The sequence below is a fragment of the Scleropages formosus genome, chromosome 20, assembly GCF_900964775.1.
Source record: "Scleropages formosus chromosome 20, fSclFor1.1, whole genome shotgun sequence".
NCBI lineage: Eukaryota > Metazoa > Chordata > Actinopteri > Osteoglossiformes > Osteoglossidae > Scleropages > Scleropages formosus.
The window spans coordinates 7082512-7108779 of record NC_041825.1 but is presented as its reverse complement, the minus strand read 5'-3'; the positions used below and the strand labels follow the sequence as shown (position 1 = coordinate 7108779).

The window sequence follows — 26268 nt, the reverse complement described above, 5'->3', positions numbered from 1 at the left end:
GAACACGTGACGTCTCACGGGGTATCTATTTAAATAAAAACGGGCACGGCTCTCGACAAAAGCGAGGGAATGACAGTGAGAGAGACAGAGACAGAGAGAGATCGCCAGCCTACAGTGTCGCTACTTGACTCCTGCTAAAGAACCGATCAAACTCGCAAATGCAGCCGCGGTCGCACACACACAACCTCGATGGATTTGTCACTAAAACACTCCTTTCATAACTACACAAGCGCGCGGCTGAAACCGAGTCCCCCCCCTTTACACATCTCGCAACGTTCCTCAACTTCGACCTTTCCGATTTAATTAACCTCGCTTCCTTCTCCATCTTTCCTAAAAATGCCTTCCGTGCGAGGAAGACTCGGGTTAATTGAAAGGAAATTAATTAAAGTACATCTAAATTTTAACTGCCATAATCTCAGTCATAGTCTGAGCTGTTAAGTGCTTTCAACCTGGGGGTGGGGGGGGTTGGTAAAACCTGGTTTTTACTTTCTTAAACTGAATGTACATATTTCTGCGTGTGTGTGTGTGTGTGTGTGTGTGTGTGTGTGCAGTACGTGGGTGTGTGTATGAGTGTGTTTACCTCCTTGGCTTTCGGCTTGGCCCTGGTCCTGTGTGCTGGGTGGGCAGGAGAGCAGTTTAGGGGCCTCTGGGCATCTGAGGAGGCGTCGGGACGTGGCGGAGAGGGCAGGGTGTCTTTACCCTTCTTTTTCTGAAACGCGGTTCACACACACAGAGCTGGAGTCACACCGTCAGAGTGTATGAGACTGTGCTACGGCTGCGGGGACACACGGGCTGTGCTTCCACTGAGACAAACCGCTGACGCACACCCATTTCCAAGGCTCTAACTTAGATTTATATGTATGCAGTGGAACAAACCTTCCTGACACACTCGGGTTCCACAAACACAGTCATAATGTGTATTACTCTGAGAGTCAGAGAGAGAGAGAGAGAGAGGGAGAGAGAGCAAAAGACAGATCAAGCACGGATCACCAGGAGGCTCCGGCTGTCCATTAGTGTCCCGCCACGCGCCGCAGTCAGCGGGGGGCCCGACTGTACTACAAACACCGCGGGACACCTGCTGCGAAGAGCACGTCGCTCCCCACTGGCTCCACCGCACATTTACCAGTCCTACGGTGTGTGTCAAACAGGGATCCGCTTTCACAAATAAGGGATGGGTCACGTGCCGGCGGACGTCTCTCACCTCCTTGGGCTTGGCAGGCGCCTTCCTGGGGTTGCACGGCAGAGCCCTGGAGGAGCGGGGGGTTTTCGGCGTGGAGGCAGGCGGACTCCCCGGGGACGAAGCAGCGGCGGCAGCGTCGTGCAAGAAAATGCGCTCGCTCCTCCGCCGCGTCCAGCAGTCCTCGTCGCCGAATTCGAAGCCCGACTCTCTGGTCGGCTTCGCGTGCTGCGACTTCCTGCCCGACCCGGGCCCCTTGGTCTCCTCCCCGGGGGTGCTCGATAGGGCCAGATGGGGCAGCTCCGAAGCGGGCCTCTTCCTGTGCAGCAGCATCGGTACCTTCCTGCGCACCTTAGCGCTGCCCTCGGAGTCCGTGCACTCGAACCCCGTACCTGGAAATGCGAAAGACAGCCTACTGAACGGTCGCTCCCTACTCCGTCCAGAAAGACAGATTCGGCGAACGCCCGAATTCCGGTGCCAAACGCACAAGAACTTATCTACCATCTACAACTTAGAGCAGAGAGTGAACCTCCGATGAACCTCTGAACCTCTGACAGCAGTAGTTGAGGCACCTGATGGATTTAAACAGGCAGTGCAGAAATCCCCTCAGTCACATACCAGAGACTCGGGTTTCACTAGTCCTATGGCAACACATTAACCGTCACGATGATGCCCTTTTAAAATCCACCATTGTTTATCGTAAGGCTCTCTCCGCATAAAATAAGTCCAGAAGAGTGCAGTCAACAGAACGGGTCCGTTACTCAAACGTGAGTTACAGCAGTGGCATTTAGGGTTTTGCACGACGCGCAGCTGGATAAGTGAATAATTTGTATCTCAGAGGACATCAGCCATCTGTTACATCCATTAGGGGCTCAGTTGTCTTCCTACACAATAATAAATTTCTTGAGGACCTTTATTTCATTTTTACGTGCCGCGGCGGTTAGAGCCGCTGCCTTTGGACTTGTAGGTCGCAGGTTCGAATCCCACCTCCTGCTGTAGTACCCTTGATCACGGTACTTTACCCTGTAAGTTTCGCAACTTCCCCAGTAAAAATCACCCAGCTGTTTAAAGATGCAAATCATTTTAAACTGCTGAAGACTCTAAGTCGCTTTGGAGAGAAGCTGCAGGCAAATAAATAATAAAAAAAAATTCATACTTAAGCTAGACAACTCATAAAAATTGGATTATATGAAATCGCATTTTTTCATTTCCTAACGTTAGAGATTTCTAGGGTTTAACTTAAAATAAACTTTTCAAGATAAAATCAATTCATCATTTCCTATCCAAAATTTCTTCCTCGACGATCCAAGTGATGTCACGACTCTTCGTACCTGTCAAGTTCCTGCATTTCCCTTCTCCGTCTCCGTCTTCTCCGTCTGAAGGAGCCGCTCCTATCCTCTCCACCAGATGTGCAGTGCATTGTGGGTTATTCCCTTGCCTCATTTTCTCTCGCAATAACAACGAGAGCCACGCTGTCTACGTGGAATAAGACCTCGCTGGTAAAACCAGATGCGTGAGGTAACAAAATATATACGTGTACTTATAAACACTGTCTGGGGTATTAATTAGGAAGCCGTCTCCCCACTTCCATCATTTTACACCCGTCGCTTGTCAGGATCAGACGCCGTGCGCTGCACCTCATCAAAGTTGTACATATGCTAACAATCCGCACAAGGAGAATGCACGGCCCGACGTACAGAGAGCATCGGTCTCCAGACGGCACAGGAGCTTCACGGAAGAAAAAAGGAGCCGACATGTTTGTTTTAAAGAATTGTAACTTCGGCTCACCACGCTTTACCCTGCTACTCTGAGTCGGAACTGCTCACATGTAGGCAGCACGTGAAGGCGGTGTTAAAACCAGATGAGGGCAGCGTGTCAAACGACTGCATGTGCTTTTATCTCGATATTACGGATGGTCCTCCGCTAACGACGGGGTTGCGTTCCGAAAAACTCACAGTAAGTGGAAAAATCGTAAGTCGAGAAAGAATACAGTACCGCACCTACCGAACATCATAGCCTAGCGTAGCCTAACTTAAACGTGCTCAGAACACGTACTATAGCCTACAGCTGGGTAAATTTAAGCAGGACACACATATGGGCGTTTAGTAGACGTGAAAACACAAAATAAAAAAAACGCTTTCAACATTGTATTGGTTGTTTACACTCGTTCACATGATCGCTACAGAGATTGAGAGTGCGGTTGAGTGGATGCTGCGGCTCGCCGCCATCACCCAGCATTGGGAGAGAGTATCGTACCGCATATCGCGAGCATTGGAACAGATCGAAATTCAAAATACGAAGTACGGATTCTACCGAATGCTATCTTACCATCGTAACTTTGAAAAATCGTAAGTCGAACCATCGTAAGTAAAGGAGCATCTGTATATTGATATTTATTCAACTAGCTGACGCTTCTATGCAAAACGACTTACAATGATTTTTCCATTCATACAGGTGGGCAATTTCTACTGGAGTGATTTAGGATAAACACCTTATTCCAGTATACTACAGTAGAAGGTTGGAATGGAACCTGCAACGTCTGAACCCTAATCACTACTCCATGCGCTGCCCATTGATGTAATTAATTTTCAAAGGACAGCAGTCAATGACCCCTTCTGTGGGTATGATTCCATGGCATCTTACCTAGAAGGTTCTGCCTCTCCTCCTTCTTCCTGGCTTTGTGCTGTGCCTCCAGCTGGACGACAGACAGCGGCGTGGACGTGACCGGGGTGGGTGTGGCGCGGGCCGCAAAGCGAGCCAGGAGGCCCAGTCCACTCTCCTCCAGAGAGGAGGAACATAGGCCATCACTCTCATCCAGCTCACATTCGTACCCTTCCTCCTCCTCCTCCGTTTCCTCGTCGTCATACTTTTTCTTCCAGCAGATATCTGTGGAATTAAAAAGCAGTTATACATCTAGGGTTAAGGTTAGGGTTAGATAAACAACTCTTGGAATAACTATTCCAGAAGTTGCTACACTCAAACCGAATGAATGGTAGAGCTATATTGTTTACATGCCCTTTATTAAATGACAAGGAATGAATATTTTGTTGAAAAGTTTTGCCCAAATAAGTTCTGAAGCAAGCTTAAAGGAGACTACTGATAACACACATGAAACAAACAAGAAGCAAAGGTCACTTTGTGGCTGCAGGTGTCTCTCTGGTTCTCTCCAATGGTAATGCAGCAGGGCGGAGGCTAAATGCATCTCGGATAAAGTGTTCTTTAATTTATTCACGACTCCGCATGCCAATAAAAATGATTAAAGCAGGAGAAGTAAGCTTGATTTAGCTCGGGCCCTGTGTGAAATTCGGGGTTGGCCTGCATCTCATAAATACAGCAGAATAGAGGGGAATTAAAGGTGGATTTTTCATCCAAGCTGCTACTCATCATGCTCAAGGTGAAGGACTGGATGCAGAGCTGGAGATGCAGGCAGACCTGACAGAGACAATGCAAAGGGCCCTGTGCCGATACAGCTGACTGGGCACAACAATGGGAGTGTGGGCGAGTGTGCTGCTACACGCAGAAATCCTGACTAAAGAAGACATAAATTATTAACGGTTCTTTCTGAGAGGATCCTGTCAAAAAAAAAAAAAGTGCAAAGGCAAATGGGTGGGGCCTGTCAAACACCCTCATGGAAAAATCATGACGGACAGCCGACTTTCTTGTTTACCTTCATTAGCGGACAAGGACACATTAATATAGAATAAAGCAGGGCTCCCACAGCTCGGCATTTTTAGGGTTTGAAAGAGGGAACGTGCTGGTTTAATGTGTGAATAAAGCACAACGTCGAGCACAATGGGAATGCTGCGTACACTCCCCGCAGGGCTTCAAAAACACAGCTTCTTAATTTGCAGCGTGTATGAGAAGTAGTCATAAATAAGTTATACAAAAATCAATCCCTAATACAGTGAAAAAAAAAAATTCCAGTATTTTTTCTGTTACAGGAACTATATAATACTGTGTTCCCCCATAATTTCACGTTAAAATACTAATTTGACGGACAGTGACAGAGACTGCTTGATAAAAGCAGTAAATGCTACTATATAAAAGAGGAATAGTTACATAAATAAAAGCAGTTTCCATCTAACACGGAGATATATGACTACAGGACAATACTGATAAAAATTATTGCGCATATTCACATCATTCAATTAAATGGCAAAGCAGTATAGTGTACATAAAACACAAACGTACTCAAATCATGCAAAAAGTTTAGAAGTTGCCTGGGAAAATGGGACGCAATGTCAAATATGATATATGTAGGCATTACATTAAATAAGCAGACTTTTTAAAATAATTGCACTGACTCCTGACATTACACTGGAATATTGTGTAACGTCAGTGTTTATTCAGCACAAGTGCAAGTTTCATTTCCATACGGCACTTTCACATCCCAATCAAAGGCATGCTTAACAGAGCTGCTCTGTCAGCACATTTGATTATGAATGGAAATATATAAGCCACAATCAATAGGAAAGGCAGTTTAAGAAAGGCTATTTGAGGAAAAAAAATAAAATGGTCAATAAAAAAAAAAAAAAAAAAAACACTTGTTCTGTGGAAAAAATTGCCAAGGTTTACATTACGAACTGTATAAAAACGCCTCTTTGGAAGGCATACAAAAAGCTTAAGTGTCAATCAATGACACGTATTTTATTTTAATTTTTTTTATTTTGTTTATTTTATTAGTCAGAGAAATAAATTTTAATTATAGCTTTGACGTTGTTGTACTTTTTAAAAAGAAACAAGGCAACATTCTCGGTGCCCCAAGATCAAAATGTTATTATCAAATATACAGAGATTAAAAGTACAAAAAATCATAGCTAGTTACGGGGATCAGAGGTGAAAGAATGACAAATCGACTGCGGAGAGAAAGCCAGTACTGTAGAAGAGCAAGTTTTCAGAAGGGAAACCCACTATGAACCATATTATCTTAAAATCCTTTCAAGTTACTGTGGTGTGAGTTTAATATGTACAATGAACAGTAAAACCCATATAAATTACATTTACCCTGCTGCAGTTTGCCCAAATTTTTGAAATAAGGCTGCAGTTTTGTTAATCTGGCCATCAAAAAATAAGGACTGCTGCCAACAGAGTGCTCCGACAAACCAGTCATAAATCGATTCAAGTCGTCGCTCTAGGGTATTAATTTTCATCTCCTTTCAGTCTGCCCTTTGTTATAATTCTATGACTTGGTTTTTATAATATAAATCATCAAGTTCTAGGATGCCAAATTACATTCAAAAAGGCAGCCAGTTTGGCATGTTCATTATCAATACAGTTTAAATTCCTTTGAATATTTTATTATAGATATCTATAAACAAGAGAAGCAAAGGGGGGGATATCTCAGCTAACAGCTGTGCAGCGGACTTCATTCTGGAATTAAGTGAAACCACCGAATGAATTAACAGAATCACAGAAGGGGAGACAAAGCACGCTTGTTTTTTTTAGCATAACATTAAAATAAGCATATTTAATAAATCTGCAATAAAAACTGAAAGGGAAACCTTTCCAAACGCCCACGCACTGTCTCGGTCACAATTCTACAGATGCCTCTGAAACAAAACTAGGCAAAACATACAGTGCTCGGTTAAAATGGGCTCTTTGAGACGGCTGCATTGTACGCCATCACACGGAGGCACGGCGAGCGTTAGAGATCAATATCAGCACCAGCAATCGCTTTCGCACTGTGGCTGAGGGTTAAACAGGGGAGGAGGAACTGCTGTGTTTCATTCATTATGTATGTGCCGGGGGTTTGGCTGAGCAACCTTGATCGGAGGGGTCCTCCGAGGAGTCGCTGTTGGACAGGGGAGGTCTGCGCTTCCTCTCGCAGAGCGGCCGGGATGCCGCACCCCTCGTCAGCCCCGACCTCCCCCTGCTGCTCAGTACATTTTGCAAGGTGGGGCGCTGGGCGAGCAGTCCTGGCCAGCCCTCTTTCAGCGAATCCACATCCTCCTCCGAATCTGTGTCTGTCAAATCAGAAAGCCGCATGGTCAGAACCCTGCACCCATTCCCATAAAAAATCATTATTATTCCTATTAGTATTCCGTTAAAATCATTATTTGCTGGGCTGCAACAGCCTGGCATTTTTGTCCTTATGCCTGCTCTACTGATGCATTACTATAATAAATACTAGCATTCAGTCTGCCCACAGTATACCTTAAAAAAAAACCTAATGCAGCCTGTAACGAGCAAAAAGAAAAATATTTAAATTTCCTTCAAAACACAGTGCACTTTGCACGAGTGGTGTGTCAACATGCAAAATCAGCAAGAACGTTTAATGCATCACGGGGCTTGCCGCATTAGGCAATGTGCCTTTTTAATTAAGGTTTCACTCTGTTAGAAAGCACTTCTGTTACCACCTAGAATTTCATTTCATCATCGTTCATTACCAAGATCTAACGGACCGAAACCAAACAGTCGAAGAATAAAAGCCATTTTCTGGCCATATTTGTCTTTAGGTCTTCCTGCAACATCTGTGTTCATAGGTAATTATGTGTTACGTGAAATTAAAACCATGTGAACACAACCTTGGTTTTACAAACATTTTGCTGTACGGAAAACCCCAAAAAAGACCTGAAACCTTACACTCATGAGTGGGCAAAGTGGCCTCTTACACTCTGAGTAACTGCTCACTTTGAATTGTGCTGCGGAGAACAACGACCTCAGACGACCCTTCAGAGGAGACACAGATTCCACGTTCTTTATTCCTGTTCCATTTACCTCCAGTGGAAGAGCACTTTAGGTCAGCAAGACTTTTTGGGTGACTCTTCTTGCCCTCTTTGCCTTTCATCTCCATTCTCTGAAGCATCAACAATTTTCTGGAGATTCCAGAACTGGAGGACTTGTTGAGTTTGGAGAGAGACAAGACCTTGTGAAGCTTGGTTGCTAACTGCTCCTGTACAGTCACCTTCTTGTTCCTCTTTACTTCAGTCTGCTAGAAATGGGGTTCAGCAAAATAGTTAAAATATAGTGCAAACCACCTAGCAGCACGATGAAGAACATTGCATATGTTGATAGGATGAGAGGGCACAGCTGGTAGTGTAGTGGTTTGTGCTGTTGCCTTTGGATCCAAAGGTTGCAGGTTTAATTCTGACCTCCAACTGTAGTACCCTTCAGAAAGGTACTTAGCCTAAACATTATCGGTAAATAATTACAGTTGGTTTAACATTGTAAGTTGCTTTTATTGAAAAGTGTCAGCTAATTGAGTAAATGTAAATGACCTGATCCACAATCCAAACTGAATAAGAGTTTGTGGCAACAGCATACTTTAACTTTGTAAAGGTTTTCTTTCCCTTTTAATGTAGACATAGTAAAAATATTAAAATATCTGTATCTCGGAAACAGTAACAGAATCTAACCTGTAAATAAATCAAGATACATTATTGCTAAGCTTATATAATTATAAAGAACTATTAAGCCTTCACTGATTCTGACTTAAAACTGACTCTGGATTTAGAAACAAAGTGAGTTATGGGTTCTGGGCTCAATTGTTTTTGTAAGGTGAGGAACCAGTGCTTTTACTTATTTTACTTACGGATATAATAATAATAATAGTAATAATAATAAAAAATTCAAGAAAGGCACCCGATGGCACAAATACACAATGACTAACCTGGTGCGACAAGCCTGAGGAAGATTCTTGGTCATGCCAACCATTATTCCTCCTTTTGGCCTGGCCAGCTCCACCGTCCTCACTGTTATCTGGGCTTGGGCCACCCAGTTGTTTCCTTACTCCTTCTCTACTCTCAGAGTCTTTGGAGAGCAGCAGGCTCCTGCTAAAGCCAACAAGACGCAGAGCCGGGCTAAACTACACGGTCATGTTGCCGCACAGAGATACAAACTCATCTAGACTGTGTACGCACTTTCCACACTTGGCGATTCCTTTGCTTGCAGGTGGCGAGAGATCGCAGACACCATGTTTCCTCTTCCTCGGCCTTCCTGGACCTCTTCTCCCCGAATTCTCGTTCCTCTCTTCCTTTTGCTTCTCCCTGACCAAACAGACCAAATGTACTCATGCACAATTCCATCCACGAGCCATTTTGCCTACATTAAACGTTGCAAAGTTTAACTCATCTTGATCGATATTCATAAGTGCCCAAGATGGCAAAGTGCAGTTACTCTGTGCGTTTGAGTTCCTGGTGTCCTGCGGAGGTGTGGAAGCGTACAACTCGCCAGCCCGTGACTCACCCAGAGTCATGGTGTCTCTGTAACTTCATCAGCTCCCTCTGCTTGTCTCTGTACCGCCTCTGCAGTTCAGCCAGCTTCATGCGATAATCCAGCTCTAGGTCTTCCGTTGCCTCTGAGGATGACTTCATAGAGATCAGCTATGGCCCAGAAGTCAGAGGTCAGGGCAGAAATGCTTATTGTGAGGTAAGCTGTGAAGAACCTTCCTTATATTCCATGGCATTCTAAACCACATATAAAAAAATAGTGACCTCTGTGTGCCATTACAAACATCCCTTGATGCACTGTCTGAAGGGACACCTGTGTGGAGCATCTCAAACATCTCAGGGAAAAGCTGACAGTGTAGTGGTTTGAGCTGCTGTCTTTGAATTTGAAGATCAGCAGTCCAAACCTCATATAGCTCTTTAGTACCCTTGCTGTACGTACTTTGAATTAGTCCAGCAAAATTACCAGGCTGTATAAATGGGTAAAGACTTTTCTGGAGCTTAACGCTGTGAGTTTCTTTGGAGAAAAACGTCAGAAAAATTAATGTAACCTCATGTTTCCCTCAATTATAGAGGAACTAAGCAGAGCTGGTGGCCAAGGTAAAAGCTGACCTTCAAGAACAAGTCCAAAACAAATAAGCTATCAGAAATGTGATTTTCAAATTTGCCCAGGCATTTCATAGAAACAATAAAACATACTTGCAATAAACATACTAACTGGCTAATAGTAATAATAATAATAATAATAATAATAATACAAATAATAATAATCAAATGGCTAAATAATTGCAGGTAGCTGAACATAAATTGCCTTGGAGAAAAGTGTCAGCTAAATGAATAAATGTAAATGTGATAATAATATTTCAGCCAGGGGTTGAAGCACCCCAAAGCAGTGTTTTGGTCCCATCAACAAATCAGCAGGGAACTTGTCAAAATCACAAAAGGTAGTTTTTATGCACTGATACATGAGAGATTAAATAAATATTAATACATTGGGTTGAAGAAATATTTTCTTCAGAGCATTATTTATCTGCTTACAGAGTCATCGTTCTTGCTCCTCCAGCTGTACGTCTTGTTTGGGTTCAGCTCTCTAGGGAGACGGATGCTGAGGACAGGTTCACACTCAAGCTCTTCCAGCAGCACCTGTCTTCCAGCCAGCAGAAGATGCTCCAGGCCACAGTGATTCACACCTGCACGTGAAGTACACTTCTCAGTAATTTGCACCATCATTTGCACAGGGGCCTTGGTTACAGTTTGTACAAAACAAACTGCCAAAAGTAAAATTTGCCAAAACTCATGATTTACAACAATTTAAAAAAAGAAAAAAGTAGTTTCCGCAAACATACTTTTGAAAAATTCCTCAGTTAGAACCACTAACATTGGTCAGTCTACTTTAATAAATCATTCATTTCGAACGTAAAGGAAATGACTACTTTTGGAGCTGTTTGTATTTTTTTTCCAACTGAGAGAAAACATACCCTGACTCTTACTGCGGCTCCACTCCACTTCCAGCTCAGCAATTTCACTCAGCAAAGCAATTCCCTCAAGGGCTGTGGACTCCAAGGACCCAAAGTTAGAACAGACTTGTAGCTGTGCAGAGGTGCCCATCCGTGGTGGCAGTGAGCGGGCCTCGGGCAGCCCACTGGCAGTTGGCAAGGTAAGCAAGTCAGCCATGGGATCTTCGGGCACAGCGATCAACATGGGAGACAGGCATGGAGGAAGGGTGACTTCGTTGGACAGCTGGCTTTCACAAGAAGACTCAGACGTGCCACAGAGCTGGGGGATGGAATCCTCAACATCAGACTTTAAACCTGCTTCCTCGTGATGACTGACCATCTCAACTGGTCTCTGGAGCTCACAGGCTGGTGCTTTGTTACTCTGCATGGAAGGCTCACTTCCTGCACAAGGTGACCGATCTTGAACCTCTACTTTAGGTCCCACATGTGAGAAGGACTCAGTCACTTCTTGGCAGCTCTGTACTGACAGGTCCTGAGGTTCTACCATCTCGGTTTCCTCCTTTTCCTTGTTTGCCTCTTCCAGGATGGCTACATCCCTATCATGCTTGGGGGCAAAAGGAGGGTTTGGGCTTGAACTGGGTAAAGCAGTCACTGCACTGTGAAGTGAACCCAGAATCCTTTGGCTAAGAACCTCCTTTCTGGTCTCTAAAGAAGGCTCCGCCTTGAATGAAGCAGAATCCTCTCTGGAGGCTTGAAGAGGCTCCAGTACAGCAGGGGAATGCACACGTGCCATTTTGCCGTTGGCCGAGGTAGCTATATGCTCCGAGGCCTCAGTTGGCAATGGCACGTCTGGTGCCACATCACTGGCATCCGTAACAACGGTTGGCTGGAGGAGGTAGGGATAGGGGTTGCCGAAAGCGCCTGCTATCGACTGATACGTGTAGCCAAGAGGAACATCTGCCAAAAGAGATGAGACAGCAATTTGAGAGGCTTGGGACGTTTATCCATTAAGTGGAGGTTTTGGTGGGGTAAAGCTGCCTGCGACAAGAGTGGCAAAGCGATTAATCACAGACGTCACATGTTAGAAGAGGGGATTCATGAAAGTTTCATGAGGTAAATTACTAAAGAGAAGAGCTGAACTGCACTCCCAGCAAACACACACAAAGTCTTATTACTCAATGAATGACATTCCCTTTATAACAAAGACCATACCGACTTCTGGTCAGCAGAACATACTGCTCTTGAGTGACAACTGTCCCTTTACGGAATATCCATCTTAAACACTACAAGCTTTTTCATCAAGGTGTCTGAGCACCACCCTAACACTCTCTGAGCACCTTTGCAAATTCTGAGCAAATTCCTCAGTACACAATAACTTGCTTCAATAATAACAACTTGTACAATAACTTAAATGAAATGTTGTCTTTCCTACCGTTATATATTCCTCGGAATGATGCTGTAGGTTGTGTCGCATCTTTCTTCTTCAAATGCACAGCAGGCTCTTCTTTGGGGGTGTTGAGTGGGGGTGGCATGGGGGATGTGGCAGACAGGTTGGGTGTACGTTGGGCTGGGGTGGACAGAGGGTAACAGGAGGAACGCTCGGCTCGGGACACCTCTACTCTCGGCCCATTTTCTGTCTTAAGCCGGGTAATGGGCGAGTGTAACTGTGTGGTATGTTCTGCACGCAAGACCTTGTCATAAGAAGTAGACGGTGATGGGGAGAGTAAGGGTGGATTCTGGACATGAGGAGACCCAGTGGAAGCAGCAGAGACTCCTGGTTTGGCATCCTCACTGCTTCTCTTGGCTGCTTTGTCTTCCAGCTCTGCTCTAGACTCACTGGCCTTTAACCTCTCCTGTTGGCAGAAAGGACACTGGTGCTTGCCACTGCAATACTCTCCTTCGTAAGCATTCAAAGAGTTCTTAGGCAACAGAAGGGAATGGAAAAGAGTGTGGGAAGCAAGTGACTTTGTGTCACGCTATAATAACCACTTCAATAAAAAAATCTTAATTAAAATCCAAACTGCTGCTGCAAGTACTTTATCACTGTACTGCAGGGAAGCGGTGATAAATATGCTGAGTATTTCTTCCTGCAATCAACGTTGTTAAGCCTGGCACTGAACCGTAAATGGAACGCGAGTTGTCCTGCTCTGTGCGCTGCATGTAACCACAGCGTTACATAATACATTTCATAGATAGCAGAGTCCTTTCAAGTAGTCACGCATTAACGGTTTCCTACAGGCCACAAGCCCAGGTGCACCGTGACGGGAGTTAACTCATCGACCAAGTGCTGAGAGAGAAGTCTTGTGGATGGCTTGTTTACTTCTACAAGAAGGTTTTTTTAGACTTTTCGGAGGGTGACACATCCTAAGACCCTCACCGCCAGCTGAGTGCCCCGTTGCAGCTCCATGACCTGCCGCTGATGCTGGATCACGTAGAGCTCGTGTTGCCGCAGCAGCTGCTGATGGTGAGACAGGAGCTGCAGCTGATGAGCATGTTGGAAAGGACTACCTGTCGGCGGGTATACAGGCGACCACACCGAGGGGTTTCGCTCCACCAGGTCAGCTGCTGCTCGGGGTAGGAGAGGCAAAACTCAGATCATAAGACTCACAGGAACAGCAACACTATGGAACACATGGGGAAGATCTGAGGCTTGACACGTACCAAGGTGTGGGAGGTGTTCTGTGGGAACAACCAAGAGTTGCCCTGACTGAGGGTCTCGAGCAATGTGGTACGGTGAGGGAACAGAACCATGGAGGCTGGGAGGGTACCCTGAAGGCAGGGGATCCAAACCTGTTTGCAAGCGAAGGGAAGACACAAGCAGCAAGCATTTAATCAGAGTGTCTGCACAAGCTATGATTCCCCATGATGACCTATTCCTGGGCCAGCTTTATGAACTTTAAACCAAAGCAGATGAGGAAATTATCTGTTATAGTAATGAGAAATCCTTAGCATTTCCTTTCCAATGTTGGCAGCCATGATTAGACCCTTTAATACCTTTCTAAACAATTAGTCATTTTATTTTAACTTTCTTAGGATTTTCAATAAGATCCCGTTATAGCAACGGACTCACTTAGCTCCAAGGGTTACAAAGAAAACACTGACATTTTTAAGGTATGAAAAACAAAAGAACATCTCATCTTCATCAATAATCTTAACTTCTTCATGAGAAATCATGGAAGAATCACACACACACACACACACACACACATTTTCTGAACCGCTTGTCCCATACGAGGTCGCGGGGAACCGGAGCCTACCCGGCAACCGAGGGCGTAAGGCCGGAGGGAGAGGGGACACACCCAAGACGAGACACCAGTCCGCCGCAAGGCACCCCAAGCGGGACTCGAACCCCAGACCCACCAGAGAGCAGGACCCGGTCCAACCCACTGCACCCCCTTATGAAAGCATCATACTTTATTTAAATTTTGTAACTTTGACAAGCACTTGAACAAATGTAATGGTAATGAGAAACGTGTCTAGAAACTAAAATTTCACTCAAAATATTTTAGTTGTTCATAGTGGACAGATCTGTATAGTATTTGTGCAGTATGTAACATTTTTAACTGTACTGTATTACTGCAATGATATTTTTAGTGAAAAATGTGACAAAATGTAATATCAAACTAATGTTAATCTCTAAAATATGAAGGGTCATCATGTAAACTGTATTTCAAAATAGCAGTGAAGACCAGGTGCCTGTTAAAGGATGAGTAACTGAAATTACCACACATATCACTTATAACTGGTTCATAAGACTAACCCTCCTGATCCTGAACTAGGGCTGCCTTCCTCACACAAGACTGAAACTTGAGTTACTCCTGATCCCTGTGTTTTTCAAGTGCGCTGCAAAACACTGCTGTCAGAATCTGTGTTTTGCTTAATTTTCCGTCTAGACAGAAATTCAAACATGAAAGAATCCTAATGTGACTATTTTGTTTGCTGTTATTTCTAGTGGAATGTGTGGGCACTGAGTAACGCAGAGTGCAAATCACGGATGTTTCCTTATATGACTCTCGATCTTACGGATAGGAAAAGCCAACACAGATTGGCAGGTCAAGGAAGCAGACTGATTTAAATCGATTAGCCAAATAAGGCTTTTAATGCTGCCTGGTAACAGAAGCTCTGCTACATGAGGAAGACACTTTGCAGAAGGAGAACCAACATCTCAGCCACGTGGTGTTGAAGTGTTGCCTTAACTTATCTAATATTCCCAAGTAAATACTGTAAATGTTAAATGAATGAAGCCAGAGATGCCATTTTACAGTGATATTGTTTCCTTCTCCAGAGAGTCATGATTTCTTGAGTTGGGTATGATGTGTCCTGACAAAACAAGCAACTGCTGACTCATTGATGGAACTCCCCCACCCCGCCTCATTCCACGGCCATAAATGTCCATAAAGAGAAACCAGTACGGGCGCAGTAATTGCATTTGAGTGCTGTCCAGTATGAAAATGGAGGTAGCGAGACAGTCTTCAGATGGAGAATTTGAGGCCTACCGTAAGGTGATCTGGGAAGCCACAGTGCGGGGGTCCCAGTGCGGCCCATCCAGGGGAAGGAGGTGAGCTGGGAGCTGGCCTCAGCAGGCCATCGGCCCGAGCCAGGCAGGACGGGGTCCCCGGTCACCATGAGATTCGGCCCCGAGAGTGGATGCATATGTGTGTACTCTGCCAGCTCCTTATTCTCTCTGCACAAAGAGCAATTCCCAAAAGGGGATTTCAGTGGCTGCATGCAAAGACAAGTGAAAATATAGAAGGTAATCTTTTATGAATAATTTTCAGTCCTATGACAAATCAGCAGCATAATTTGCCAACTCTTTTCTATGATTTGTGCACAATTGTTTCAACAAACTGAGAACACAGACAATACTGCTAAACAGAATAAATAAATCAGAAAATATCTCATACTGTACATATTGAGAAAATAGTGTAGTTTTATACTACTTAAATCCTACCACAGTAATAATTCTGAGTAGTACAGACAAATAAACTTCCTAAAAGTTAACACAGCACACTAAAGTAAGAGATTTTAAATGAAGCCTGTATAACTGCTGCAAAAAGAAACAAATTGGTTATTTCTACAGGAAGAATAACTCAGAAAGTGCATAAACGGTAATGCCTAATTTTGACAAAGATAACCACAGCAGTCTGCCCATTAATTAAGGAGAATTCTGATTTGGTATAGGTGGTTGTCACGTCCACGCCCGCACCTCAATCGACAGCACCTGACTCTGATCAAGCACCTGACTAACCGCTCACCCTTTACAGACCCTCCTCAGCTCCCATACCTTTGTGGAATCTTGTCAGAGACAACTGTCCTCCTTTGTGATGGCCAGTTCATACGCAACCCTTGTTCTCAGTTCTCGTCCTCCGGTTTTTGACCCTTCGCTTTGTTTCCCTGACCACGTCCATGGATCTTCGTTTCAACTCCGATCGACCGACCCTTCGCCTGTCCCTGACACCGAGAACTTGCCTGACCTCTTGAATCCAGACGAACGACCCTGCACTTGGGTCCAGTCGTCCCGGTTCCCTCAGTTCCGCATGACAGTGGTTGTGTGTCTGCTACCATTTCCATTCAAGTTTTTAATATAGATGCCAAAGCTATTGTTCTTTAATATTTTTGCAGTTTTTTAATGGAGCACTATTTGCCCTTTGACGATCTTGCTCAAAATTCATACTGGGTTACTCACAATAGATTAGGTAAGAGTTCATGAGTTTCATTACCAGTGTATATACTAATGTTTTATGTATAATTTGTGCATCACAAATAAAAAAAAAAGATTGGAAAAAAAAATTAAAATAGACAGTATAATACCATTTTACTCACTGTTTGCTCATTTTTAAATATAAAGGTGTTAAAGATGTGCTGTGTAAACTCTGTTGCCCGCAATGATTAGAACCCAACATGACCATGTCACTCCCCAAATTCTAGTGCTTCTATATATTAAGAGCAATTTTAAAAATCCTAGATTCTACAGGGCAACTCCTAGAAAAAATATTCTAGCTCACAAGTAATTAGGACTCACAATCCATCTGTGCATGAATATAATCGACAAATGAACACTTTAGAAATATGACAATTTCAAATAGAAAGGATTTACTTGTAGTATTGTTCTTTACGGTTATAATGTGCTCTCATTCAATAATATATTTTCCATTTTGTTTTGGGTCATTTTATGATTTGTTCTGCTCCTTATTTGAGATACAGTATAAGGCCCTTTTTATTTAGTCTAGCCTTGACATTCCCTTCTTAGTTTCTTACAATAGTCAATGAAGCATTGAGGCAAGTCTCACCGCAGGAATCCGAGGACTTGTTTATATACGGCGAGCGCCTGCCCACGCTGCAGCGAGCCTGGGGACTGCGAGCAGTTGCAACGAGTAACCTTCAAAGGACAAACATCCCTGCCCTTTATCTGCCCTTATCTCCAGTCCCCACACAACGGAAGGAAAAATAAATCTTTTAACGGGGCTGCGGTCCCACACCTTTCGGAGAAAACTGGGAATAGAAAAACTGGAAATTTTTTTTCTGTTCTGGGTTCATTGTTCTTTCTGCGCGTGTAAGACCGAATACACACTCCAGGGCCAAGAAGCACAAAATGAGACCCTCTGGAATTCATTGTGAGAACATACAAAAGGCTCTGCTTTCATCTTCAGAATATAAAAACATATTAGAAGCACAAGAGCGACAAATCTTATAAACTAAGCCACAAGGGATTCTATCATTCCTAGATCCTTGCTATTTCACTTAAAAGGGGAGAAAACAAAGCAAAAATAACTTGATTAGGTTTTCATCCCTTTGGTTTTGGCTTTGCTTTGAGCATGCCCTGCTTGGTTCTCCTTGGGTCAACTCAAACATTACAGATTCTGCATACAAATTGGATACCGAGGCCAACATTAACCTCTTAACTTAACCTCAGCTCTCTTTTAAAGGAGCTGCAAGATTTTCCTGAAATGCCTAAATGTACAGTTTTTGACACATGTAATTACAAAGTAACGCTAGTGAAAAGCAAAAAAAGACCTGCATTTTCAAAGGTTATTATACAGTAACATAATCACTGGCACAGACAATCCAGAGGGTGGTGTTTCCCAGAAAATATCATTAGACGTTCACATGATATTAGGGTGTGGCATCACTAGAAGAATGCATATTTAAAAAAAAAAGCTTGGCTTTATCGGGTTGTTGAATAGCCACGTGATTTCTATAAACGCCTTCTGCTGACAAATACTGATGTTCAGTGAAGTAATTCTGCCTCAACACCAACAAAACAAGAGGTAATGATGCCAAGCAGAGGCATGCCCGTCTGCTCTTACCGCAGAAGCTTCTCCCGCTCCTGCTGAAGACGGCCTGGCAGGACACAGTTGTCACGGTGATGGACCCGCCCATCTTTGTGATTTCCATCTGGATGGCCTGGACGTGAAATCAAGGAAACTAAATCAGTGCGGAGTCTAGAATATACCAGATTCATGAAACCTCAAATATTTCACTTCTAAATGTCACAGACATGAAACACAGTATCCACTGGGAATAAATGTGGACATCCTACTGAAACCACAAACCTCAACCACTTACATTACAGTTATTCATTTAGCTGATTTTTCTCCAAAGCAACCTACCTACAACTATTTGCCTATTAACAGAGCTACATAATTTTACTGAAGCAATTTAGGGTAAAGATGCTACAGCAGTTTGTGAGATTCAAACCACCAACCTTCAGAGTTAAAGATAGAAACATTAACCACTACACCATCAACACTTATCCAGGTAGTCCCCGACTTACGTTGGTCCGACTTACAATTTTTTCGACTTTACGGTGGTGAGCTGGCGATCGACATTCAGTAGAAACCGTAGTTCGAATTCTGAACTTTGATTTTTTTCCCAGGCAAGCGATATGCGGTGCGATACTCTCTCACGATGCTGGGCAGCGGCAGCGATCCGCATCTCCCAGTCTGTTATGCGATTGTGTTTTGTGCATCCATAATGTCACAGTAACGCGCATCTGTGTCTCCTGCTACTGATGGGAAGAAGAAGAGGAGGGCAATTACTCTTGAGGAGAAACTCAAGATGATAACTGCCCAGAATGAAGATGGCAAGCCTGTAATGGCCATCGCACGTATGCTTGGCTATGATGTTGTGTAGGTTAGGTGTATTAAATGCATTCACGACTTCCGATATTTTCGACTTATGACAGCTTTCGCGGAACATAACCCCATTGTAAATTGCGAACCACCTGTACTTACAGCAACGGAAAACATTGAGGTAGTTAATGAAATATAAACAACACCTAACAGGTCATAAAAAAGTAATCTAACACTTTTATCTATCACTTTGTTGGTGTGATCCATATAATTCATAATCCATATTAGCTCCTTGTTCATAAACACACATTAAAAATAAACGGCAGTGCTGTGAAGAAAGCAAGAATGTCTGTGACTGTGACAGAATGGCTCAGTGAGAGCAAGTGTTAGGTAAGTCTTAGAAAAACATCAAATAGCAGTGATTATGTTCAACACACGCCAAGTGGGATGCTTTAAATCATAGTGCAGAGTATTGCAGCTGTGAGGACAGAACAGACACGCGAGTGCATCAAATCATGACACCATAAAAATCTAGTGGAATATCATGACAGCAATAACCTTCACATCAGACTGAGGCTATTTATGAGCCTGAACTTGTTCTTGAGAAACTACTGGTTCAAATTATATGGATGCAAACCAAAATTCAAATACTGCATGAAATATGGAATAAAGGAAATTATGTTATCAATTTGTATGACAAAAAACAGAACAGAATGGAAAAGTCCGAGTCCCAACTGATCATCTCTGAGTGCTTTAGCAAACTACTAAAAAAATTCAAACTCTACACGAGGTAAGGGAAGCTCTTTTGAGCCCACTGGGCTGTTTCTGCTGTCTCCCTATAGGAAGTGTCTCTGTCTTTCTGTTACACTTGGGGAAATCATGCAGATTTCAATGACAAAAGCTTTGAGAAAAGTTTCTTCAGCTACCAAAAAAATGAGATAAACATTGGCCTTTTACTTCATAAACACTACAGGCAAGTCACAGAAAGTTAGCTCTTTTTTTCCTGTCTTTGTTAATAATTTTCTCTTAGAGCAAGGTTTCTGGCACAGAGGAAGAAAATTATTCTTTGGTTGCTTGCTCCCAAGGCTTCTTCTGTTTGGAAATAAACTTCGGCCTATTAGCATTCCATGGCATATGCAGCGTCTAGCTTTGCTATGTGAATTATAATCAATACAACACCACTACACTGCAGAAAGCGAAACACTTAACAAACTGTTATCTTAGACCAGGAAAGACAGACTGTAGGAACAGCTACTTTAGCAGCACAAACAAAAGCTTCAGACTGCATGTTGCAGATGACTCAATGACGATAGAGCTGCTTGGGTGGAAGGGGAAGAATGCTAAGCCCTTTCGACTTCCATGGTGCTGTCAATCAAGATTTATTCTGCAAAATCTGGAGGCAAGTGTAACAAAATGGAATGGTGCCACAACTTGAACAATCTGCCCGAAGAGTAGGGCAACCACACTTCAAGAAGCTTTGCTTTGTTCAGCCCATGCAGACTGATGTGTGTCCTTTTAGAAAAAGGGGGAAAAGAAATGCATCTTCATATTGCTTCTCTATAAAGAGAACATAGACTCCTGAAACAGAAGCCAGCAGTAAATATAATACAAAGGCACATATTTGCATTACTAAAAAAAGTACGCAGTGATGTCCCGTTAAATTCAGCTGCTTACCTTTAACGCTACAGAGAGAGAGAGGTCTGTCCCTCTCCGTCAAACATGAGCTTGGCTTGTTGCTTATGTCCTTCTGCCGAGCAACTGCCACTGCAATCCCCACTGGTGGATGCCTGACCTCCGCTTCTCCCTGAGAGCCCACGCTCTCCCGGCTGAAGGACTTTGTGCTTTCCAGTTGCTCCGGCTCCTTCTTCAGCTCCCTCCCAGGTTGCTGGAGTCTGGACACTTCAAGCTGGCTGTCCTCCAGCTTCACGTTGCCCAGGCCTCCAAAGGGGCTCTTGATGCCAGAGGCCTGCTGGGAGCTGTACTCCTTGGTGAAGCTGCCACTATATTTTATTAGACTTTGCATCGCAGACACTCCACTGCGGATGCCAGAATGCTGACCCTCCAAGCTTCCAGTGGACCCCACACTCAGAGTAGGGTCATGGACACCAGAGGGGTCCAGATACAGTTTCTTCCCCTCTTCTTCTGCCCTACTTCCATGTCCATTTTGAGCCACCAGCACTGTTATGTGGTTAGAAGTGTAATTTCCCATATCAAAAGTTTTCTTTTTGGACTCCAGGTGCTGATCTATAAGGCTCCTGGCAGAGTCAGTTCCACAGAAGAATCTGCCAGCATCTTTACTGGAGGTCCTCTGGATCCCTCCACATGGTTTTTCAAAAGTTTCGGCCTCCACTCGTGTTTTGATAATTTCTTTCGATGTGGCACTGGTTGAGGCTAAGACATTAGAACCTTTTACATGCCCAAATTTGTTAATGTATGTTTCTGATGGCTGAAGTCTTTTTAGAGCCAAAGTGTTTTGCCTGATAACAGAACCTTCTTCCCTGAACATTTCTGTCCTCTTTGTATCCCCAGAAAAAGACTCGTGTGCTTGAGCGGTCTTCTCATTGCCCAACTGCCAACCACCTAATCGATTACCATTTTTATCTCTATTTTTGTCATTTTTATTGTCCCGGGCCTTTGAAGCTATTTGGATTGGTCCATTTCTCTTATCATAAACCTCAACTGAAGGCACAAATGTGGGCGCAATCACTTTGTGCTCCCTTCCAGGCTCCAGTACTGTGGAGTACAGTGGATAAAGACTAGATGGTACGTGGTGTGGTGGAGGATACGTGCCTGGAGGCATTAGTTGTGGGGACAACTGAGAAGAGTTACTATGAGGGGAGGGACAATTGCAAGATATTTGTAAAGTGCCACATGATGTTGCGACAGAGTCACATTTTTTCAGCTTGTCTGATTGGACATGTGTCCCTGGCCTCATATTTTCATCGTGTTGACCAAAGTCTTTGGGGCTCTTGCCCTGTTCAGTGCCCTGGTACCTCAGGGATGCACTATAGCTGCCACTGTTACAGTTACTGAGGGAGGAGGTTTGCAATGGGTTCTTGGACTTTGCCTCTACGGCACTCAAACCAGGTGAATGTTCTGGAAGGAAAGCCATAGTTTGTTCTGTACCCTTGGAAGTTGAGAGCTTCCTCTCAGTCTCCATCTTTGTGTCAAGGGTAAGTTCCATAACATTGCGTGACCTGGACACCTCCTTGGATTTGTCCTTCTCCTTGCGGGACAGGGACTGGTTGAGATCATTCTTGAATAGTTTCTCTTTCCCAGAATCCTTCACAGAATCCTTGACACTCTTGTGATGGGGAAGTGACTCCTCCTTGGTAAAAGAGCTGGGAGTGTGGGTGGCAGGTGTCCTGGGGACGATGGACTGTGAAGGGAGGGCTGATGGTCCTGTAAGGCTTGCCAAATAAAACCCATCTAAAAGACAAAAGAAAAGAATAATTAAAAAAAAACTCCAGTTACATCATATGCGCAAGGTTACACACAAACACACAGGCATAGTACTGAGAACCACAGCTCAGCAGCTGCTTGCCTACAGCACACAAAAAATAAATGCTGAGGTTGGAAAGAAAATCAATAACAGAATAATAATTAAAAATAGGAGAGCCGCTCCATCTCTTTTGCCGAACAGCGGCGAAAAATGTTTTGGTAACATCATATGCTCCACTTATTTTGATCTGAATAAAAAACACCTTTCTCCTGTTCTTCCTGTTTATTAGCTGCACAGTAGAAGGTACAGTGAACTCACATGGTATGAACATCGCTGCTTTTCCAGAAGAGAGATTCAGTCCATTTCAGTAGTAATTAATGGATAATAACAAACTTAAGCAGAACAGCTTTTTTTGGCAATATTTGGCTTGGATGCATTGTATTAACTGAAATGCATCCTAGCGAAATATAAAACTATTAATTGTGGACTGAGCCCATTTTGACCAGGCTGGAAAAACAATCAGGACAATGCGAGGCTGGGATGTATACACAAAGGTTTATTTCCTGTGGTAGCTATTCAGTGCTCTATTTATATGTACAAATAACCCAATGACTATGAACAAACTTAAGACTTCATTTAGTGATGATGCCAACAAGAGCAATAACAGCAATACTCTGTTCCATTTTTTTCCTCTTCCTCTGATCTGAAGCAACGAAGTACCATAGGCTTCATCTTCAGCGATTCCATTGTCCAGTTTTTATAGTTAGCATTAAAAATATCCACTTTAGATTTCAAGTTCAACAACTGACAAACCAACTACATAACATTTTCCAAAGTATTTCACACATCTGATCATACATCTAATCCAGACAATATAGACAATGTATCTATTTCTACTATCAGTTATAAAATGGTCTCTTCCTGAGAGTATTTAAGAACTTCAATTCCCATAATTCCTTCTTTTCCATTTTGGCCCCTTCCTGGTCCCAAGGTAAGCATCTGTTCGTTTGTCATTGTAAAACAAATTTCTCACCATTTTCAGTTCCAATGTTACATATTCTCTATACTTTTATATATTCGTATAAACATAGTCTTTAATGCATGTGTGGAGGAGCTGCTCCATCACAGTCATAAAGCAGCATATATCAAAATCTTCTTATCTGGCTTCCTGAAACAAAAGTGTTTTGTAGTAAAAGTAGAGAAAGGCAGAGGATACTGACCTTTTTGAGAGTCCATGAGAGCATGCTGGCTCAACTGGGCAAAGAAGGGGTTGTTCCCATTTGTGTGATCAATGTGTCCCAGTGGAATGTAAGGACTAGGGTACAAACTGCTGGTCAAGTGGCTGAAACCTGGGGAGGCAAAAGACCCATTTAGGCATCAAGACACACATGTAGAACATCCCTCCACGCATCCATGCAAAATACTGAAGATACATAATTGCACAGAGAAGTACCAGCACATAAAATTAACATAATATCAGCACAAATAAAAAAGAAATTGTATTAGCATACTGCCTAGAATAGGTTTCCCTCCAAAACATGCTCTTGGCTTTTGAATGAAAAACTCGAGGGAAAGGGACGTTAAGCCTGGTAGCCAGTTCTGTTGAAACTACTGATGCCGAAACTCATGAATTTCTTTGTAAAGCCACAGTACTCTAAGCATGCGCTACATAACAGGAAATGTAATAAATAACAGCAAAGGTCTGCACATGTAAAAGGCTTTGTTATTTTCTGAAGGTCACAGTATTGTTATCCTAGGTAGTAGAGGAACCATTAGGAGATGAGTTACCACAAAACATTGAAAATCAGGTGTATTAATATGAAACCTCGCCAATACGGACAGATTGTCCACCTACTATACGGCTTTTCATAGCTGTTGCTTGTATCTTTCATAATGTAAATGGCAAAACAGACATTCTGAATGCAATGAAATAAAATGTCGTGTCATTTAAATGTTAGTGGGTATTTTAGCCCAGAGCTGGGGAATAATGGAATTATAAATAGGCCTTGATAAGAAAAAAAAAAAAACAGTTATTAAAATGACTGAATGTTAAATAGATGAATGAGTTAAGGGAAGTTGCTATGGTAATTTCCACCCTTGGTTTCAAACAATAGTTTACACTTCATTCTTTGAAATTGTAAATGTAGCTATTGTTGCAAAAGTTGTTAATGCCAATCACAAAAATGCCTCTAATTTTGCTTTAACAGAGATCACTATGTATACAGGAATGGTACTTTCACGCTACTAATAATGCAACGATGTCTTGTGATAATAGTGTCGTTCAAGGCTCCATTGAAAACATGAAAACCTTGTTGCTGAAGAAAATAGTTAGAAAGTACTCAGTATATAATAAAGTTTTTGAATGAGATATTTTAAAGCTCAAAACAAAAGTCAGAATGTTCAAATGTGGAGTTAACCCAAAACTGCAAAATCGCCATTTTTGATGTCATTTGAAAGTTGGATTGTAACACTATTTCTGCCAACGAGGAAAAACTGCTTGATTATTTTAAAAATCACTCATTGTTTCCATCAATAAAAATTAAATTATTTATGTGGAGATTTTCAAAATGTTGAGATAACGTCAAAGCTACAAGTGTGCGAAAGGTCAAAGGTCAGCTAATCTAAAAAAAAGTATTACAAGAGCTCAGCATTGGTGTTTCTTTCCACTGTCTAGGATAACAGAAGGAAAAGGAAAGAGCACTCAGAAAGAAAACAAAAACTGCTGTATTTATGAATGCTTTCTTGTTGGTTAGCCTGACATTTCAACACAGACTTTTCAGAAGCTGCAATATCTTCAAGGACAAAGGGAAAATCTTAATTGGCAAAGAGGCATTGGTATTCAGGAGATGCAGACATACAATAAACAATATTGTACAGCTAAATATTGTACAGTGGGTCAAAACAGTGTTAGATCTCTAATATTTCCTCTATGGGGGGGCACAGTGGCACAGTGGGCTTGGCCTGTGATTGCTCTCTGGTGGGTCTGGGGTTCAAGTCCCTCTTGGGGTGCCTTGCGTCGGACTAGTGTCCTGTCCTTGGTGTGTCCCCTCCCCCTCCAGCCCTCCGCCCCGTGTTGCCGGGTTAGGCTCCGGCCCGCTGCGATCCCACTTGAGAGAAGCAGTTTCAGTCAATGTGTGTGTGTGTATTTGCTCTACATCGAACTATAGCCATTCCAATCTAAGATAGTTAGCCATATGGACTAGGACATTTATTATCACAGAGCAACTTAAAAACAATTAAAATTCACTGACTCTTTGTTACTAGAGCATAACTACTAAAAGAATTCCCATTTAGAGTTGTAGCATTTTCAAAATTAGGACTGGACACTGAACAAGAAACTATGTATTGTTGTCACTAGACATTTCAGCTTTCTGCTTCTTAGTAATTGTCATGCTTAGTAATTTCACACTTTTTCCACTGACATTTCACCCCCAAACTATGTAAAAGTCCCAACTAAAAATACCAGAACACTTTGCTCCTGAGCTTAATTTCAGGAAGACATGCGCAAGGCCTTTCATACACAGTTTGTTTCAAAACGACTGGAAATCAGAAAATATATGCAAACAAATTCTGGAGAGGGAAAAAAAAAATCTGTTTTTTTCAACATTACAAAAGATGTCAGAGCTCTTCTTGTTAGTTCGCTTGGCATTTTTGTATTCATAAAAACATTCTGAATTTAGACTTTAAAAGTAATTACTGTGATGAACAAATGAATTTCATCTCAACATTTCTTGGGGTCCTTGGAATAAAAATGAATACAAGGAGAAAAACAATAACTACATATGAAACAAGCAAGTTTATTATAAAAGAACAGAACAGTAAATATTCACAGCATACATACGGTTCACATTATTCAATCCAGAATCTTACCGTAGCTAGCAATTTTGTCATTCGGATCCAATTAGCTATGAAACCCATCTGATATTAGTACAGTAAGAACTCTTTTCATTCAGAC

The 26268-nt window shown here is 42.8% G+C and overlaps 1 protein-coding gene across 7 annotated transcripts in view; it reads right to left on the bottom strand.

Annotated features, from left to right (window-relative positions):
- Positions 1-26268, bottom strand: part of LOC108926993 (trinucleotide repeat-containing gene 18 protein-like) — a 68033-nt gene that overhangs the window by 15592 nt on the left and 26173 nt on the right. For 5 of the 7 annotated variants that reach the window (XR_003797162.1, XM_029246644.1, XM_029246645.1 and 2 more), the window contains exons 4-20: positions 23534-23662; positions 20546-22300; positions 18107-18203; positions 15296-15483; positions 13461-13589; positions 13177-13364; positions 12232-12652; positions 10821-11756; positions 10381-10532; positions 9362-9498; positions 9037-9162; positions 8787-8949; positions 7808-8108; positions 6940-7140; positions 3821-4063; positions 1202-1569; positions 581-709 (exon numbers count right to left, since the gene is read on the bottom strand). Coding sequence is in view for 6 of the 7 variants with exons in the window: in XM_029246644.1 (XP_029102477.1) it covers positions 581-709; positions 1202-1569; positions 3821-4063; positions 6940-7140; positions 7808-8108; positions 8787-8949; positions 9037-9162; positions 9362-9498; positions 10381-10532; positions 10821-11756; positions 12232-12652; positions 13177-13364; positions 13461-13589; positions 15296-15483; positions 18107-18203; positions 20546-22300; positions 23534-23662 (5663 nt within the window). In the remaining variant the exon portion in view is untranslated. The remainder of the gene's footprint in view (positions 1-580; positions 710-1201; positions 1570-3820; positions 4064-6939; positions 7141-7807; positions 8109-8786; positions 8950-9036; positions 9163-9361; positions 9499-10380; positions 10533-10820; positions 11757-12231; positions 12653-13176; positions 13365-13460; positions 13590-15295; positions 15484-18106; positions 18204-20545; positions 22301-23533; positions 23663-26268) is intronic. The other 2 variants (XM_029246643.1, XM_029246640.1) reach the window with 2 other exon arrangements.